Below are 16249 nucleotides of genomic sequence, written 5' to 3' on the forward strand. Positions count from 1 at the left end.
CCCCATGGGTGTAGGCCCGGCCACCAGGCGCTTGCCAACGAGCCCCACCTCCAGGCCTGGCTCCAGAGGGGGGCCCCGGTGACCCGCGTCCGGGCAAGGGAAACCATGGTCCATATATTTTGTTCATCATAAGGGGTCTTTGAGCCGTGCTTTGTCTGGCCCCTCACCTAGAACCTGTTTGCCATGGGTGACCCTGCCAGGGGCATAAAGCCCCAGACAACTTAGCTTCTAGGATCATTGGGACACACAAACCCCTCCACCACGGTAAGGTGACGACTCACGGAGGAGTGGGCTGTTACTGAAGCGCAAAATTGGAGTTGCGGTGCAAACATTTTGCCGCAGCTCTATTTCTTTTTTCTCTCATTGTTAGTTTTGAAAACGAGAAATACCATTTACTGCAGCTACGGGAAAGGACTTAATAGACACCGATGCATTGACGGGACGTACTTTATGTTCCCGGTGTCACGTTGCGAGGTGGTGCTGGGCCCCAAAAAGCAGGCAGGAGAGAGGAGCAGGGTGTATTTGAAGAAGTGTATTTAAAATAAGAAAACAAAATCCTAAACATAGTCCAAAGTAACAAACAAAAACCATGGCAGAAACTAAAAACTCTCAATAACAAAAACATGACCAAAACAGGACTGAAGCTAAAACATAACAATGAACTAAACATGACTGAAACAAAGCATGACAGTAGCAAGAAGCAACAATGATCCAACGCTGAGTGTTTGGGCTGGGAGTCCTTTTAAAGCCCTAATTAGTTATGACCAACAGGTTTACAGCTGCCAGGGGAGCCCTACAGTGCCACCTGTTGGTCTCTAAACCGAATCATGACACCCGGCCGCTAAGACACCCCAATTGAGTCACAAATGTCTATTAATGAACAATTCGGGTTACAAACAAAACTTTCATAGCAAAATGATGTGTGTTGTGCATGTGTTGTCACGCTGCATAACCATCATTGATCGTAAATCTTGTGATATTCCTTTGCGGCGTAAGTCAAGTCAGGTCAAGTCAAGTCAACAGTATTTATAGAGCACTTTGAAACAGCCATCGCTGCATACAAAGTGCTGTACATGGAGCGATTTAACATACACAATAAACAGTAAGACGAATCGGTAATAAAGGCGGTAGAAAGCACCAAGGGGTAAAATCAAGAGCAAACCTTAAGTCATGCTGAGTCGAACGCCAAAGAATACAAGTGAATTTTGAAGCCATTGCATATGTAAGCGGAGCTTCCACTTTGGCATCCTTGGTTATCCAATCATAAATCGCCATTGCGTTTGAAAAGATTTTTTTTGGGGGGGGGGGGTCAAATAAGATCTGTTGACGGTGTGTACGTTAGTCAAATGTAAAATGTAGCATCCTTTCAATTAAGAGAACAGATAATATCAGTGGAAATTGCAGTCACCCAATCAGAGATGCCAGAAGCATGGCTCCTCAGAAAAGAGAATCTGCTCACCGTCGCTAGACAGACACATGAGAAAACATTCACCGCTGATAACTTGAGTGAGGCAATCAAAAATGAGAAAAATAACTCAGAGATTTGTTGTGAATTAATGACAATGCGGCATCCCACTTCATGATTTTTTTCTGAACACAAAAGGACGAGGTTCCCTGAATTGGATGCCAAAATCAACCAATGAATTAGAAAAGAAACAGACACGAACACTTGGTTCAGACTGGGTTGCCACGCATCTTAGAAAACCCGGAAAATGATTGACCAATTTTCCACTCATGGAAAATGAGCGGGGAAAAAAGTAAAATATCCTCGCAAGAACAAAAAAAGTCAGCAGAACTGAATTTTACGGCTCGAATGGATTCATTGCATGTTCCTTCATTTCAGTGGAAAATATTCACATGATTTCTGAACGGTTCAACTTTGGAACCGACTCACAAAACCAATTCAGTTTGTGACTTGAGGTTCCACTGTACACCGGGAGATTGAAGTCATTTTTCATCCATATTCAAATCTTGCTCAGTTATCTCCTGATTCCTCACGGTATCCGTGACGTAGAGAAGAGAGGAGGTGCTGCTGGGTTCCGGACGCTCAAAGGCGCGCCCCGGCTCGGCCTGTGCACTACCGTGGCTTAACGCAACATTTCCTCTTGGCCTGTCTCGTTCAAACGGAGTCCCTCATCTTCCTCACGATCTGATCGCGGTCTGTCACATTTTTCCAAGTTCTGTCAAGGCTTTCTGTGAATCAAACGTGGGTGCTGGACAACTCAATGGGGTGAAAGGAAGTAGGAAACTGATAGTTCCCAACATTTTCTTTTAATTTTATGTGCTTCACCAGAGGCCCATCAAAAAAAGAAAAAAACAACTAACAAAACGTCGTGTGACAGTTTGCCTCAAAATAAGCTAGCGTGGCAGATAAGCATCCCGTTTTGAAAAGCATAAATAGCCTTCATTTAGACCAAAATGTTAGTGTAAGCCACTTGAAGCAAGAATTGTTGTCATGCATTTCTGCTCTTATTCAGATCTTGAAAGAATGATCCATGCCATTGCCTATGCCATACTGTACAAATGCAGTCGTCTCAATTTAGGTATTTGTCATTTAGCTGCTTTCTCATTTGCAGCTGGTCCCAAATGCTGCTGACATACACAGAAAAATGGGCCAATTTGGCCACTTAAGCAACATAGTGTCATTCAAATGTTCATCATTTTCGAAAATATATATGATACAGTAGAATGTGATAACGCACTGATTTTTTTTCTTTTTTTTTTTAAGTTTACCAATCTGGCAGTGCCATGTGTTTCGAAGTGAGGCTTGAACTCGTCCGAGAGCGAGGGGATCGGGCCCTCACTGTCCTGGTTGAGGAATAACAAATCTGTCAAAATACTGATAGAAGATTTCAGAGAAAAACAAAAGTTTGACAGCTGTTGCCTCGAGGGCTGGTTTGGAAAATGTGACCAAGCTACGCGTTTTATTCCATAGAAAAAAAGCCCGTAGAAATGCCCTTCCAAATGCAGTTGTCATAGCGACTGTGATTTCTTTGTCTTTGCTGCCTTCCTTGTTTGACATCCTGATATGTTTTCCCAACTTGCGCCTCAACCACATCATCTTCCAGCTTCTCAGTGTGATTGAATTACAAACCCAGAGTCCAAGTCAGAAGTTGGGATTTGGGCTGGGTGTCGATTCAGACTTCCCAAATCCATTTGATTTGATTCGAAAGGCCCCAGTTTGATTCAATTGACATTGATTTTCAATTCGGGATTCACAATTTCACGCGGTGCCAATGTTACTTTCGAATGGGAGACATTCCCAGAAGCACTGTTGGAAATAGAAAATTCTTGCTCTAACTCGCTGCGTTAGTAAAAATAAGACGAGCCAGCGAGAAGTGGACCCATGGCAGTTACATCAGTCATGTACGTTTTATGGAACATGACCTGAACAAAACATTAAATAATGAGTCCTCCGCCCCAGGAATCTGCAGAGAAAAGGTCTTGATTTTCTACAAGTTGATTTTCCGCAGGCATACTCAAAAAGGACCTATAATGGCCAGTTATAAACAGAATTTTCATGAACAAATCAAGTTAGAATTATTTTATCTCCAAAACCAGAACATTGTGGTTCTAAGCTAAACATCAGTATTCTCTTTGTCCCTCTAAGGCAGATGTATTTAATAATAATAATAATAACTATTATTATTATTATCATTCTAATAATCCATTCATGATTTTCAACACCCCTAGTCCTGAATTTCGGGCGGAAGGCAAACGCAGGGCAGATATTGAGACAGACAACCATTCACACCGACATACACACCATCACTGAGTGGGAAGTGAGGTGAGTGTAGCATTTGCTACAATAGTAGTCATTAGATTTTATTTTCATTACTTGATAAAGTGCAAAATGGGCATGACGGTGATTTACTGGTTAGCACGTCCGCCTCATAGTTCAGAGGTCATGGGTTTGATTACAGGTCCTGGCCTTCCCGTGTGGAATTTGCATGTTCTCCCCGTGCCTGCGTGGGTTTTTTCCAGGTACTCCGGTTTCCTTCCACATTCCAAAAAACATGCATGGCAGGTTGATGGAACACTTTAAATTGTCCCTCGGTGTAATTATGAGCACAAATGGTTGTTCGTCTGTGTGCCCTGTGATTGGCTGGCAACCAGTTCAGGGTGAGATAGGCTCCAGTAGGCCCACGATCCTGATTAGAAAATGGCTGGATGGATAAAGTGCAAAACATTTCACCAAACTTTGGATTTGGGTAGAACACGTGATATTAAAGCAAATATGGAAAGTAAAGTCACCTTTATTGTCAAATATGCTCTATTTGAAACATATAGCACAGATGCTCAACTAACATAGCCATTTTTTATTGGAAACATACTGCATAGAATATGACAAGAAATGTGATTCAACTCCATAGATTTATTGCGTCGATGACATGACATCGTATTTTGTCATGCGTGATGGCATCACCTCATTTTCCCTTAATTGCTCCTCTTTTTATATTGCATGATTTTAAAAAATGAGCCCCCTACACGTTGGATCATATTCATATTTACTTCTGTAAACACTGCTGCGTGTTGTCGTGTTTTGCGCATGTCACTCAACGTGCGCATGCGTGTCTATGCATATTTGACAATAAAGCTGACTTGACTTGATTTGAGAACATCAAAACTCAAAAAATCTGAACCGGGCATCACATCGAGGTGTCGGAATGAAAACTACGTGCAAATGTAATATTCTGCACCTCGCCCTTACTTCCATGGACTGCTGTCAATTCCGGGGAGAACTTCGAAATCCGCGGCAAATTCCGTGATGAGGATTCTTGCGGGGGACTAAATAATTGATATCAGTTCCAACCATAGAGGAGACTGTGCAAATAAAGTGCCCAAAACACACTGTAGACACATAACATTCACATTCCTCTGACTGTGTCACAAACTTTCAGTTCATTGTTGAATTCATGTTTTTTCAATCCCAAAAAACTTCCAGAGATTTTCCTTCAAGCTTGGTAGCTGATTTCAGTGTTTCTACCAGGATGCTTAGCTAGGCTACACTCGCGTAGTGACGAGTCATATAGAATGGGCCAACAATTTAAGAACAAAATTTCTCAACATACAATTGAAAAAAAAGGATCATCATGTCATCAAAAGATTAAGAGAATCTGCTGAAAATATCCAGTACCAACGGATGGTCCATCTCTGGTGGTCACACGTTTTGCTGGCGGACTGATGGAAATTTGAAGCATTGATTGCACACTAAGTGCCAATGGATGCGGTTCATCGTCTGTCACTCAAAGCGTTACTAACCCCAGTGGTAGGCAGTCCATCAGTACCAACACAAGGTCTGTCGGTGACGGGGTGTCGTTTCGCTGACAAACGACGGAAACATGAGACGCGTGAGTTTGGGTGTCCGGGTGACTACACTAGGGTTGCTTCGACTGAAGCGGACGAGGGGCTCTTCGTCCCCCGACAGAAAGAGAACATTTGCACATCGCTAGTCAATCTAGTGATCTGTGGTTGCATTGGCTGCTAATTCTCGGTTCCCATTCTCCAAGGCTGCTCCTTCTTTAGGTCTTCCCGGCCGGTAATGGAAGCCGGCTGTATTGTCTACCTTTCAATCCCACAGACTGCTTTGACGTAGTGCCATATAGCTGAAATGTGGTTTAAATAACGATGATGGCATGACGGACTGGCAGGTCGTCCGCTGGCAAATGATGAATGACGGATCTGTGAAACTGACTTTTAAAAAAAAAAAAACACTGAATGCCCTTCGATCGCTCAGGTGGCACTTCATCGTATAAAGGATATTGTCACATTGGCTCAGGAAGATCAACTTCTACTTTCAAAGTCATCGCTAAATCTGCAAATGCTAATTGAAACGCGACCATGCAAAGCGAAAGCCATTTCTCAACAACATCTAGAAAGTTCTTCTGAGATGGACTGACGCAAAGTAGAAAAGTTAACTTTGCGACATCCAAATGTTTTTTTTGAAATTATGGAAGGAAATCGACCATCACATTGATATCAGCAAAAGGTTCAAACGCCAGTGTCTGTGATGGTATGGGTTGTGATTGTGCCATTGGCATGAATAACTTGCACAGCGCACGTCTCGGAAGTCACCGTTCAAGCTGAAAGGTACTTAGAGGTTTTGGAACAGCATATGCTGCTATCCAATCGCAGTCTTTTTCATGCGGGTGCCTCCTTATTTCAGCAAGACAATGCCAAGCCACATTCTGTACGTAACAACAGCGTGGCTTTGTATTTAGCGAGTATGAGACTAGTCTGCCAGCAGTCCAGACCTGTTTGCCATTGAAAATGCATTATGAAGTGCAAAAAAATGTCAACTGAAGTTGTGCATCCAGTAAGAATGGGAACAAAAGCCACCGACAAAGCTTCACCAATTAGTGTCTGTACTTCCCAAACGCTTATTGAAAAAGAAAAGGTGATGTAAGTTGTTGACTGGCACTATGAGCAGGCTGCTTTATTCAGTACATTCCAAACCATTAAAAGCAAACATTGAAGGTATAATCACCTGCGTTTGTCATGAACACACGATACATGAAATTTGACCCATTACAGTAATGGACTCAGCAAACACACCCTGGAGCAGGGAGCCACTGAAGTGCCCAGGGAATTGTTTGGGCTGTCGGTGTCTTGCTCAAGGACACCCCAACCGCGAGTCCACGGGATGTTGTCGGAGATGTGGTCTTGAATTGGCGTCCCCGATGAGCTTAAATGAACACGCTCTTTGCTTCTGTGCCATTACTAATGCAACGTTTTTAATCTGTGCTCTTCAGATGGTGCCGATCGCACATCGACAATATGAAATGAGGACCTGGGTGAGAGCAGCGGAACCGCATGGCGGGACACTTCCGGAGGCCCTCTCACAACAAGCCACCCTGAGGTCATCTGCCCTCCAGTGCCCTCGTCCTGTAGCCAAAGGTAGAGCTCAACCCAGGGACTGGGAGGCCTCCAAGAAACACAAGCCAACACATTGGCTGCGTCCATGTGGTTGGGAAACACACTTCCTGCTATGACCCTCACCATCTCATTCCTGAAAGCACCCGGGGAGAGGAAAGTATCCAACGTAGGCTGGACAGTGGGTGACCAGAGTGATCAGGTCAGAAGCAGTACACCAGAGATGCTGGGATGGGGGATCGGGGCCCAGTGAAACCCCAGCCTCAGTTTCCCTCTTAGGATCCTCATGTATACACCTTGAGTGCTTGTGGCATTTTCCACATCTGTTCCAGAACCTGGAACCCCCAAAATGAGACAAGCAGATGGATGGCAAGCATTCGGGAAAGGCCCATATTGCTCAGTGTTTGAGCATCAAACAAAACAGATTGTCAATGACGGACGAGTCTCTATTGTTTACACGATGACGCTATTTTCAAAGGGTACAGAAACAAAAAAAAGGAATCGGCTTTGAATGTTGAAGAGTCCCGTTATAAAGCTACATCCCGTGGGTAGCCATCACGCTAGTTTACAAGCTTACCGTTGATGAAAAAAATGTACCAATCGAGAGAAAGAAATGGTGGAAGGAGGTGACGGACGGGGGGTGTCGGGAAAGGTGCTGAAGGTTGAAGGGACTGAATGGGAAAGTGAGGAGGGATTCTTGCGAAAAGGGAAACGCGAACGTTTGTTAGGAGTAAGACATCAGAGGCGGGACCTCTGGTGGCCTTCAAATGACTAGAGGGAGGGGACGTCATGTCCTATCATGTCGTCAGTTTGTCTTGCGAGTTGAAGAGGAAGTGACCAGTCAGTTGCGTCTTGTTTATCTCGAGCTTGTACTGTATGAGCTCTGAATTCAGATCGTTCGGGAAGCCTTGAAAGAGGGAGAAGGCGTCCGTCGTATAAGTGAAGCGCAAGACATGCGGGCCGGGCCGTATTACGAGTGGGATTTTCTAACGTTTGTTGTCTGTGTTTTGTTAAACCTTTGTTAAACAAGGGTGATTGAATCTGCATATTGCAACTATGTATCTTCCTTGGAGGAAAGTGAGGAGTCAGGAAAATGGGCAAACGCTTCACACCGATCAGTCCATGAAGGGTTGCCGAACCCGGAGACTGTCCCAACTAGAGGTCGCACCACCTTCACCCGTTGAGGCGCGCGCTCGCCCGACCGCTCCAAAGAGGCCAAAGACAGTTCCTTGGGCAACATTTATCGAGGAATTCTATCTTTAAATATCGCGTCTTATCAATATCGGCTGACCAGGATTTCATTGTCATATTTCGTTTGGAGAAACGACGTCTGGAATGCAGACGATATTCAGTCAAGTTTTTATATTGAAATGTGGTTAGGAAACACTAACGACGGGCGCTCAAAGTCATCTAACGAGAGACGTTTCTTTGTTAGCATTCTTCTGTTCCGAGTTGTGAGTTTTGCCGTTGCATAAGAGCACAGTACTGCCTTTGTTCCCTGCACTTGATACGATAATGTGATGACACTAACATCCAAATCGACACGGCTCAAGCGCCAACGGCGGCCATTTGGAGTCAAAGCCAGCTTCGATCCCCCCACCCACACGTCCGTCTTGACGTCGGGTCGTGTCCGTCAACTGTGTGCCGAATCAGAACACACGGGTCAGGACCAAAGTGGATTTTTGCATGCACGGGCCCCCGCCCCATGTGTTTTTTTTTTTTTTTTACTTCAACTTGATGTCGCGTCGTTGGACAACGGAGCTTCGAACTGTTGTGCTGTTTGGTTGGCAGTCCTTCAGAATGCACTTCATAGCGCCACGGATGCTGTGAAATTGCAAAGCGGAGCAACGGGGAACTTGAATACGCCGAAAGTGCGGCGCGTGTCATGTTTGCTGTCAGAGTTGCTTGGTGGGTGACTTTTCCTTTTCTGAAGCGGGGGCCTCGTGGTGCCTCTTGTTAGGATGAAAAGTCTGTCGTCCACACACACTCGCACATGCGCTATCGTCAGCGTGCGCGATGATGATGATGATGCGCCTGCAGATTATGTCTCAGTGTTTGTGGCTGCTCCGCGTCAAGAGCACTTCGGTTGTTCACTTGCAAGCTTCCACCAAGGCACGAAGGTGAGATCCTTGATGTGCTTTTTTTTTTTCAAAGCATTGGTTATTTCATTCATGAGCAGGAAGCCTCTTGATCCCGGTGTCCTTCGCCATATGATTCAATACTTACAGAAAATACTCTTATTTATTCTTTTCTTTTTTTTGTCTCTGAATTCATTTATTGTCGCAGAGGTCATACTTTTACTCAGTTAGGTATGTTATTATTTAAAGTACAACATGTATTAACAAGTTATGGCTGGTAACCATACAGACATCTCAGATATTAACTTTTTTTTTTAAATGGATGTTTCTATGTTGCTCTATAATCGTGTTTGCGTCTTTCAGTCTAATATAAAGATTTTTTTTTAACATGTGTAAAGCTTTGGTGATCAAGCTGAGAGACCAGAAGCCGCTCCGCTACTCGTACTTCAGCGTACAGTACATGTTCAGTCACACAGGATCCAGAGGAGAGCACAGGAAGATGATCTTAAGCCGTACATTGTATCCGCAAAGTATTCACGTTGATTCCATTATTCCAGATTTTGTTATCTTACAGTCGTATTCCGCAAAATTCGACACCCAGGGCCACTCAATGAGAACAAAACAAAAAAACATATGTGACTTAAGTCTTCACAGCCCTGTGAAGACTTATGGGGGACATTGTGGCCTCCGCATACCTTTCCTGAAATTGTCCTGAGGACACTCTTCTGATATCTTGGTCTGCTTCTGGGAAAAGATGAGCTGCCGTCCCATTCTGAAATTGAGATACAGCGCTCGGGAGTGTGGGTTTTTTTTCATCCGTCCATGGAATCGTTCTCCCCTCAATCCCAACTAGTTCCTGCTTTAAAAAACATCCGCACAGCGTGATGCTGCAACCTTCACTGTCGGGATGCTCTTGGCCAGGTGATGGCGGCCTCCGATTTCCTCCAAGCGTGGGCCCTCATTCACTCATGCACAAATGTGGAATGTTCGTAGTCTGCGGACAAGTTTTGAACCTCCTCTGACAACGCGTACACCAAAATAATGATCAACTTTCAAAATAATGTCTAGCTGGCGCCAGCATGGTTGCTCGTGATGTACAGTAACTCCAACTGGCATATGGCTCTTTTATTTTCCGTCACTTCTTATGCAAGTAGAAAAATGAGATCATTTCATGAATTTCATCAATGACAAAAGCCTCTTTGCTGTGCTCAAATTTGTTCTTTAGAATTTATTTTAACAACCTATGCGATGTTTGTCATTGCGTGAGCTTAATTTGTTTTTCTATATCCATATTTTGTGCCACATACTCTAATTTAACTTTCTTAAATTTGTAACAAATTAAAAATGGCTCAGATCATATACATTGGGTGTTTCTTGTTCACTAGAACCTGACCAATCAAAACACCGGTCTGGGTCAAAAACGAAACTAAATATTTTCTAGATCAGTTCTTCGCACTGAAGACAGCGGTCCCATTCATTTTGCCCCATATGCCTCAATTTTTATCTTGCACGCTATTTACAATTTTTTTTGGGGGGGGGGGGGTTGCTTGGCTACTAGCTAGTGACTATTTGCTACTCCAACTTAGCATTAGTCAGTATATGTATTTACCATTTTGGCCCGAAGATAAGACGGTGTTTTATTCGGGGTCCAGACGCTCTAACCATTCACGACGCTAGATGGCGCCAGATATCTTTAACGCGAATGCTGAACTTGACTACCCTGGCCAAAGCGAACCTCTGTCACGAAGAAGAAAAAAAATAGCCTTAAGAAAGAAAATAATAGAAGAGATAACAGAAAATGGAGAAACGTAGCGACAATCTGGAGAAAAGTGGGTCGAAGATCGGCCAGGTCAACCGGCAGCTGAAGGGGAAGTTACATTTCAAAAACCAGAAGCCATTCATTTACGAATGTGATTGCACTTTAGTTTACATATTTAAATGTTCATATATTGAGATTTGAATTAGGCAAAATGACATGCTTTTTCTCTCAAATATATTGTTAGAATAATTTGTTTCAGATGTACTGCAATTATTTGCTGTATAAAAATTAATTTGGTGTTCAAAAAGTCTTTTTTCAAACTTGAGTCTTGAAAAAGATGGGGTCGTCTTATAATCGGGGTCGTCTTATATTCGGGCCAATGTGGTGTGTATATATATATATATATATATATATATATATATATATATATATATATATATATATATATATATATATATATATATATATATATATGGGGGTCAGGTAGTTTTGGATTTATTTATTGTGCCTTAATAAATTAAATTGGCATTTAAAAACTGCATTTTGTATTTCCTTGGGGAGTCTCTGTGTGGTATTAAAATTGGTTTGATGAACTGAAAATGTTGTGCTTGCTAAATATGCAAAGGATGAAGAAATCAGGAAGGGGGCAAATCTGTTTTCACAGCACTGTATGTCGTGCTACATTTGTGGCCTCAACCTGAAGTTGAGTTCATCAATTTATGCTTTTCTCGTGTTTAAGTGGATGACAATTCTTCTCTGTCGTCCAGCCAAATGCTAATTTGCCAAAAGCAAATCTGCCTGCCCGCTTCAATGTGTTGTTGTAAATGATAAGGGACCCAACACAAAGTTATTTTATTCAGCAAATATTTTTGAGAGTAATAATTGTCCCATTAATCCATGATTGGAATCTTTTTCTACCATTTAGCGTTTCAAAAAAAAAATCTATATCAGTCGGGCTCCTCGGATTTGTTCAGCAAGCTTTCCGATGATTCCAACCTTCTACAAATAGAGATATTAACAACCTTCTGGAAGTTTAAGGACCGTCTCTCACCACTGTAAACCTCCGCACATTTGTTTCGATGCGTCAAACGTAGAAACCTAAATGGGGAAATCGGGATGTGGTTTCGTGCAGTCTGTCATCTTAACTCTGAGTCACTTCACATCCGCACGGTGATGTGAAGAAAATTGGCCAGTACCCCAGTCATAAAACTGACGGTCATTTTGTGTGCACGCTCAACTTGTGTGCAGAGGACGAACATTTCTCCGCATTTATTCGTGAATGACGCTCGTGATATCTGACACTCAGGCCCCATATTTCAGTTTTGGTCTCATCAGAACAAAGAATTTTGTCAATCATGGTCTGTGGGTGCCTTTGCTGTTGCGCACCTTGTTCCGAGGACTCAGTTCCATCTCGCCTATTCTATCATACGTTGCTGACTTTTGGCATTTTTGCTCACATTTCTGACAGAGGGCCTTTTCTTCCGGTCGCTCCCTTTCAATGGGCGACCGTCTCTTCGAAGAGTCCCAGTGCTTCCAAAGTGCTTGCATTCTCGGATGATGGAGGCCACTTTGCTCATCCGCTACAGTTCCCCAGATCTGTGCCTCGAGACATGTCTCTGAGATCTACTGACGTCATGTTTGGTTTGTGTTCTGAAACACACTGTCAGCTGTGGAATTTCCAAATGTTGTCCAGTCAAGTGAATTCACCAAATGTGAAGCAGTAGAAAGAAGTCCAGGATGACCAGTGGAAACAAGATGGCTCCTGAGCTCAATTTTGAGCTTGTGTCTGACTGTGGGCGGCCTGGTAGCGTCCCTGTGTGCAGTTTGCACGGGCCTGCGTGGGTTTTCTCCGGGTACTCCGGTTTCCACCCACATTCCCAAAACATGCATGGCAGGCTGATTGAACACTGAAAAAAATTGTCCCTAGGTGTGAGTGTGAGCGTGAATGGTTGTTCGTCTCTCCGATTGGCTGGCAACCGGTTCACGGTGTCCCCCGCCTACTGCCCGAAGACGGCTGGGATAGGCTCCAGCACCTCGCGTGATCCTTGTGAGGATAAAGCGGATCGGGAAATGGACGGGTGGATGGTGACTGGCTGTGAATAATTCTTTGTTTTTTTCATGATGGGGTGTTTGCGTGTAAAGTTTGGAGGAAAAAAGTAAAAGGGTCTCCATTTTGGGTTGAGGATGGAACATAACATTGGAAATTGTGAAAGACTGAAGTGCTGCGAATACTTTCCCAAAACACCGCATGTAGACATGCATTTGTTTTATTTTTTGGGGGTTACACCCCCGGTGCTAATTGGTTGTGGTCATGTGGTTTCCCCTTCAGGGCAACCGTAACTCTGATTTGAACTGTTGTGAAAACCAGTTTGACACCCTGTTCTTGGAAATGGGATCAGGAGTTTTCCCGCTGAAATAGTGTTGACATTACACAGTCTAATTAGCACTTTCATCACCATGAAGGAACCTCGTGTAACAGGAAGACACATCAGTGGATTTCTTTTGTTATTGTTTTTTTTAGATTTAAGTACTGAGGAGATACACTCAGCATTATGCCTTTTCACTGGCGTACTTGTACCCCCCATGTCATTTTTTCCTTTTTACGTTGTTCAAGGCAGCACAAGCATAAAGACACTCGCTTTGCGTGAAGGTTGGGCGATTTGAACATGGCTGAGATCAGCGCGGTGGAGCGTTCACAGCTTCATACCAAATACCGACTTCAAAGTTGTGTGTGGGGTGCAGTCGTAGACGTTGGTGTTATTCCAAAAGTATTTGTGGGCTTGTAACTCAAGACATATATCCAACTTGCTGTCTTGTATTTTTTATTTTGGGGGGGATTTGTCTTACTTTCTCCATTTCAGATGAGAGACTCAATTTTGTTTTTGTGTTGCGGTTGTTGTTTGAGGAGCATCTAATGTGTAACAAATGTCTACTGCTTGACTGTGTTCCTTTATTGCATTTACAGTAGCTTCGTTTTGATCAAAGAGCCGATGTCCTGTATTGACTGCAGGCTTGCATATACATTTGTTGACTAAAGAGTATTGTTTGTTTTTGATTACAAAAGAAAATACTGTCAAAAAAAAGGACAAAAAATGAGGAAAATGCATAAAAAAGAGTACCGGTAATTTATCTTTTCACCCTGCATGCAGAAGGCTGAGAGTCATATTTAGAATAACAAATGGCAGTGCCTTTTTTTTGTACTTGAGACTTTGACCCTTATTGTAAATGTGTTTATGTTGTTGTTGATGTTGTTTTGTGTTCTTTTTCCTGAATTTTAAAAATTGAAACCTTCTTGGAGCAAACCAGTGACAGCTGTGCTGAGGCTTTTTTCACACTGCAGATCCATGTATTTCTTCAAGTCTATTTCACATGCTTCACGCTGCTACGGGCATCTTTTTAATTGATGAGACTGGATATACGTTTGTGGCTTAAAGTCCGTTTTTTTTTTAATATCAAAACAAAACAAACACTTTCTTGACTTTTGATTGACCACATGCAGGCGTCAATCCGTAAAACCTCCTCTTGTGTGTTCACACGAACTCGAACCGGACCCTTGCCGTGTGAACTGAGCCAATCAGCCGCCTTCACTTGGTGACGGCCAAGGACTTAATATGGGAATGGACTCACAATTGGCTCCTTGCGGCCAAAGCCAGAAGGCAGCCATTTTTTGTTGCCACTCGCACTGACCACTTGTGTTACATTTTTTGGTGCAGTTTTTGATGCTAGGATTCCCGTATGGAGTAGTGAGAGCTTCTCAAAAATCGCTTTGCTTCGACTATTTCGCGTATAAAATCTCTGTATCGGGAATTGTGACTGACAGAGGTGATGTTTACATTTCGCATGGGATTTTTTTTTCCTGATGGGCTTTGTTTTCATTTCGGCGTTGATGGGTCCGACAACATGAAGCAGACCAATCTTTGAGCAGTACGCAGAGTTGCTTCTCCCAGATTTAGTGGTACAATTGTAAACCACCTTTTCCACATAGAGTGGAAAAATCATATGGAAATGTGAAATGAGTGTATTCAAGTTAGGTGTGCTAAGCATGTGTGGCAACAGGAGATGGCTGCCGCAAGTGCTACGGTCATTAAGCGGCATTGTTAGTCAATTTATATATAAGTCTAAGGTCACGCCCACCTGTCCGCTTCCTGTTCTCTGTAGGTACTTCCTTGAAGTTCAGAAATGTTCTGGTCTGTACAATACATTTACTTGTGTGTGTGTGTGCGTGTGTGAGAGAAAGGGCGAGTGTGTATGTACGCGTATGAATGCATTCAAATGCTTTCATTGTCTTGCTGTCATTTGTTGAGACATACCAGAATGCTGTGACTTGGCATGCCCCATTATCACAAAAAAAAAAAAGTTGTAAGATATCTAGTTTGTTTGTGTATTTCTGTTGTCGCCAAACATTCTGTATGTATGCCTCAGGCTTTGAGAAGATGACATTTGTCAAAAAAATATTTTGTTTAGGAAATTACCTGGAGGAGAAACACACACTCAACTAAACATTAGTATACCACTGCAACTATCATTAAGCGTCTTGGGGGGGGTGACCATAAACTTGCCACTCTAGTGAGGTATCCTGAGGATCCTCACCTGTGTGTAGCGCCAGAGGTAGGTGGACAAAGACAAAGTGTTTATGAGTTTGTATTTTGCACTACCACAGTGGATGTGAAAGAAAATAAGATCAAATGATGGATATTCAGCTTTAAAAAAACATAATAATAATAAGCTTTCGCAAAAATTTGGTATTTACTGTTCAGGAATTGCAACCAATTTGGAGAGCATTTGTTTTTGAGAAATATTCAGTATTTATAGTACAGTACTATTGGCATTGCAAAACATTGAATATTGTAATCATAACCATTGTTTTTTTCCCCATCTCTCCATGGCCTTCACCGGACGCTAATTCCCCACTGCAACTGTCTTATTTTTAGAGTCTTATTGTCGGTTAAATGTAAAAGCAGTTTTACATAGATGTGGAGCATCTGAATGCGATCCATGAAAAAGTGCACGTTTCTGAACAGCAAAATTACTGGTCGACACTGAGTAAGTTAGTAGGCTATTTTCAGACACATTGGAAGTAAAAGTTGCACTGAGTCAGTGGGTTTTCATTTAAAAAATTTTTTTTAGTTCCATCAGGGGTCCGCAACAACTGGGCCAGGCACTCTGCAGTTACCTCGGAATTCTGTTGAGTAAGTACAGTAACCAAGTATTTGTACTTGCTCTCGAGTCAGGTGACATAAGGAGGAGGGCTCAACTCGTGCTCCTTCCACAGGCAACGTGTTGGGTAACATCCATCCGCGCTTTGATCTGTCGCACGTAAATATGAGCACACTATAATTCCAGACACCTTAAAAGTAGTTAGTTAGAAATGCAACTGCCTCCTCCATGTTAGGCATGTGATGTGGTATGCTTTGGATTAGTAAACATGAATGTTGTCTGTTACACAGGGTTAATTATATACCTTCTGGAAGATAATGGAATTGTTCTGCCAGTCAGTATATGTCGCTGGCTGGCTGGATAGCTGGATGAATGAGAAACG

At 42.9% G+C, this 16249-nt stretch overlaps 1 protein-coding gene across 4 annotated transcripts in view; it reads left to right on the forward strand.

Annotated features, from left to right (window-relative positions):
- Positions 1-11117, forward strand: part of samd4a (sterile alpha motif domain containing 4A) — a 77788-nt gene extending 66671 nt beyond the window's left edge. For 3 of the 4 annotated variants that reach the window (XM_052063913.1, XM_052063914.1, XM_052063915.1), the window contains one exon: positions 6753-11117. In XM_052063913.1, coding sequence (XP_051919873.1) covers positions 6753-6781 — 29 coding nt within the window. In that variant the 3' untranslated portion in view covers positions 6782-11117. The remainder of the gene's footprint in view (positions 1-6752) is intronic. The other variant, XM_052063911.1, reaches the window with a different exon arrangement.
- The last annotated feature ends 5132 nt before the right edge of the window (positions 11118-16249 follow it).

Source organism: Hippocampus zosterae, chromosome 4, assembly GCF_025434085.1.
Source record: "Hippocampus zosterae strain Florida chromosome 4, ASM2543408v3, whole genome shotgun sequence".
NCBI classification, from domain to species: domain Eukaryota; kingdom Metazoa; phylum Chordata; class Actinopteri; order Syngnathiformes; family Syngnathidae; genus Hippocampus; species Hippocampus zosterae.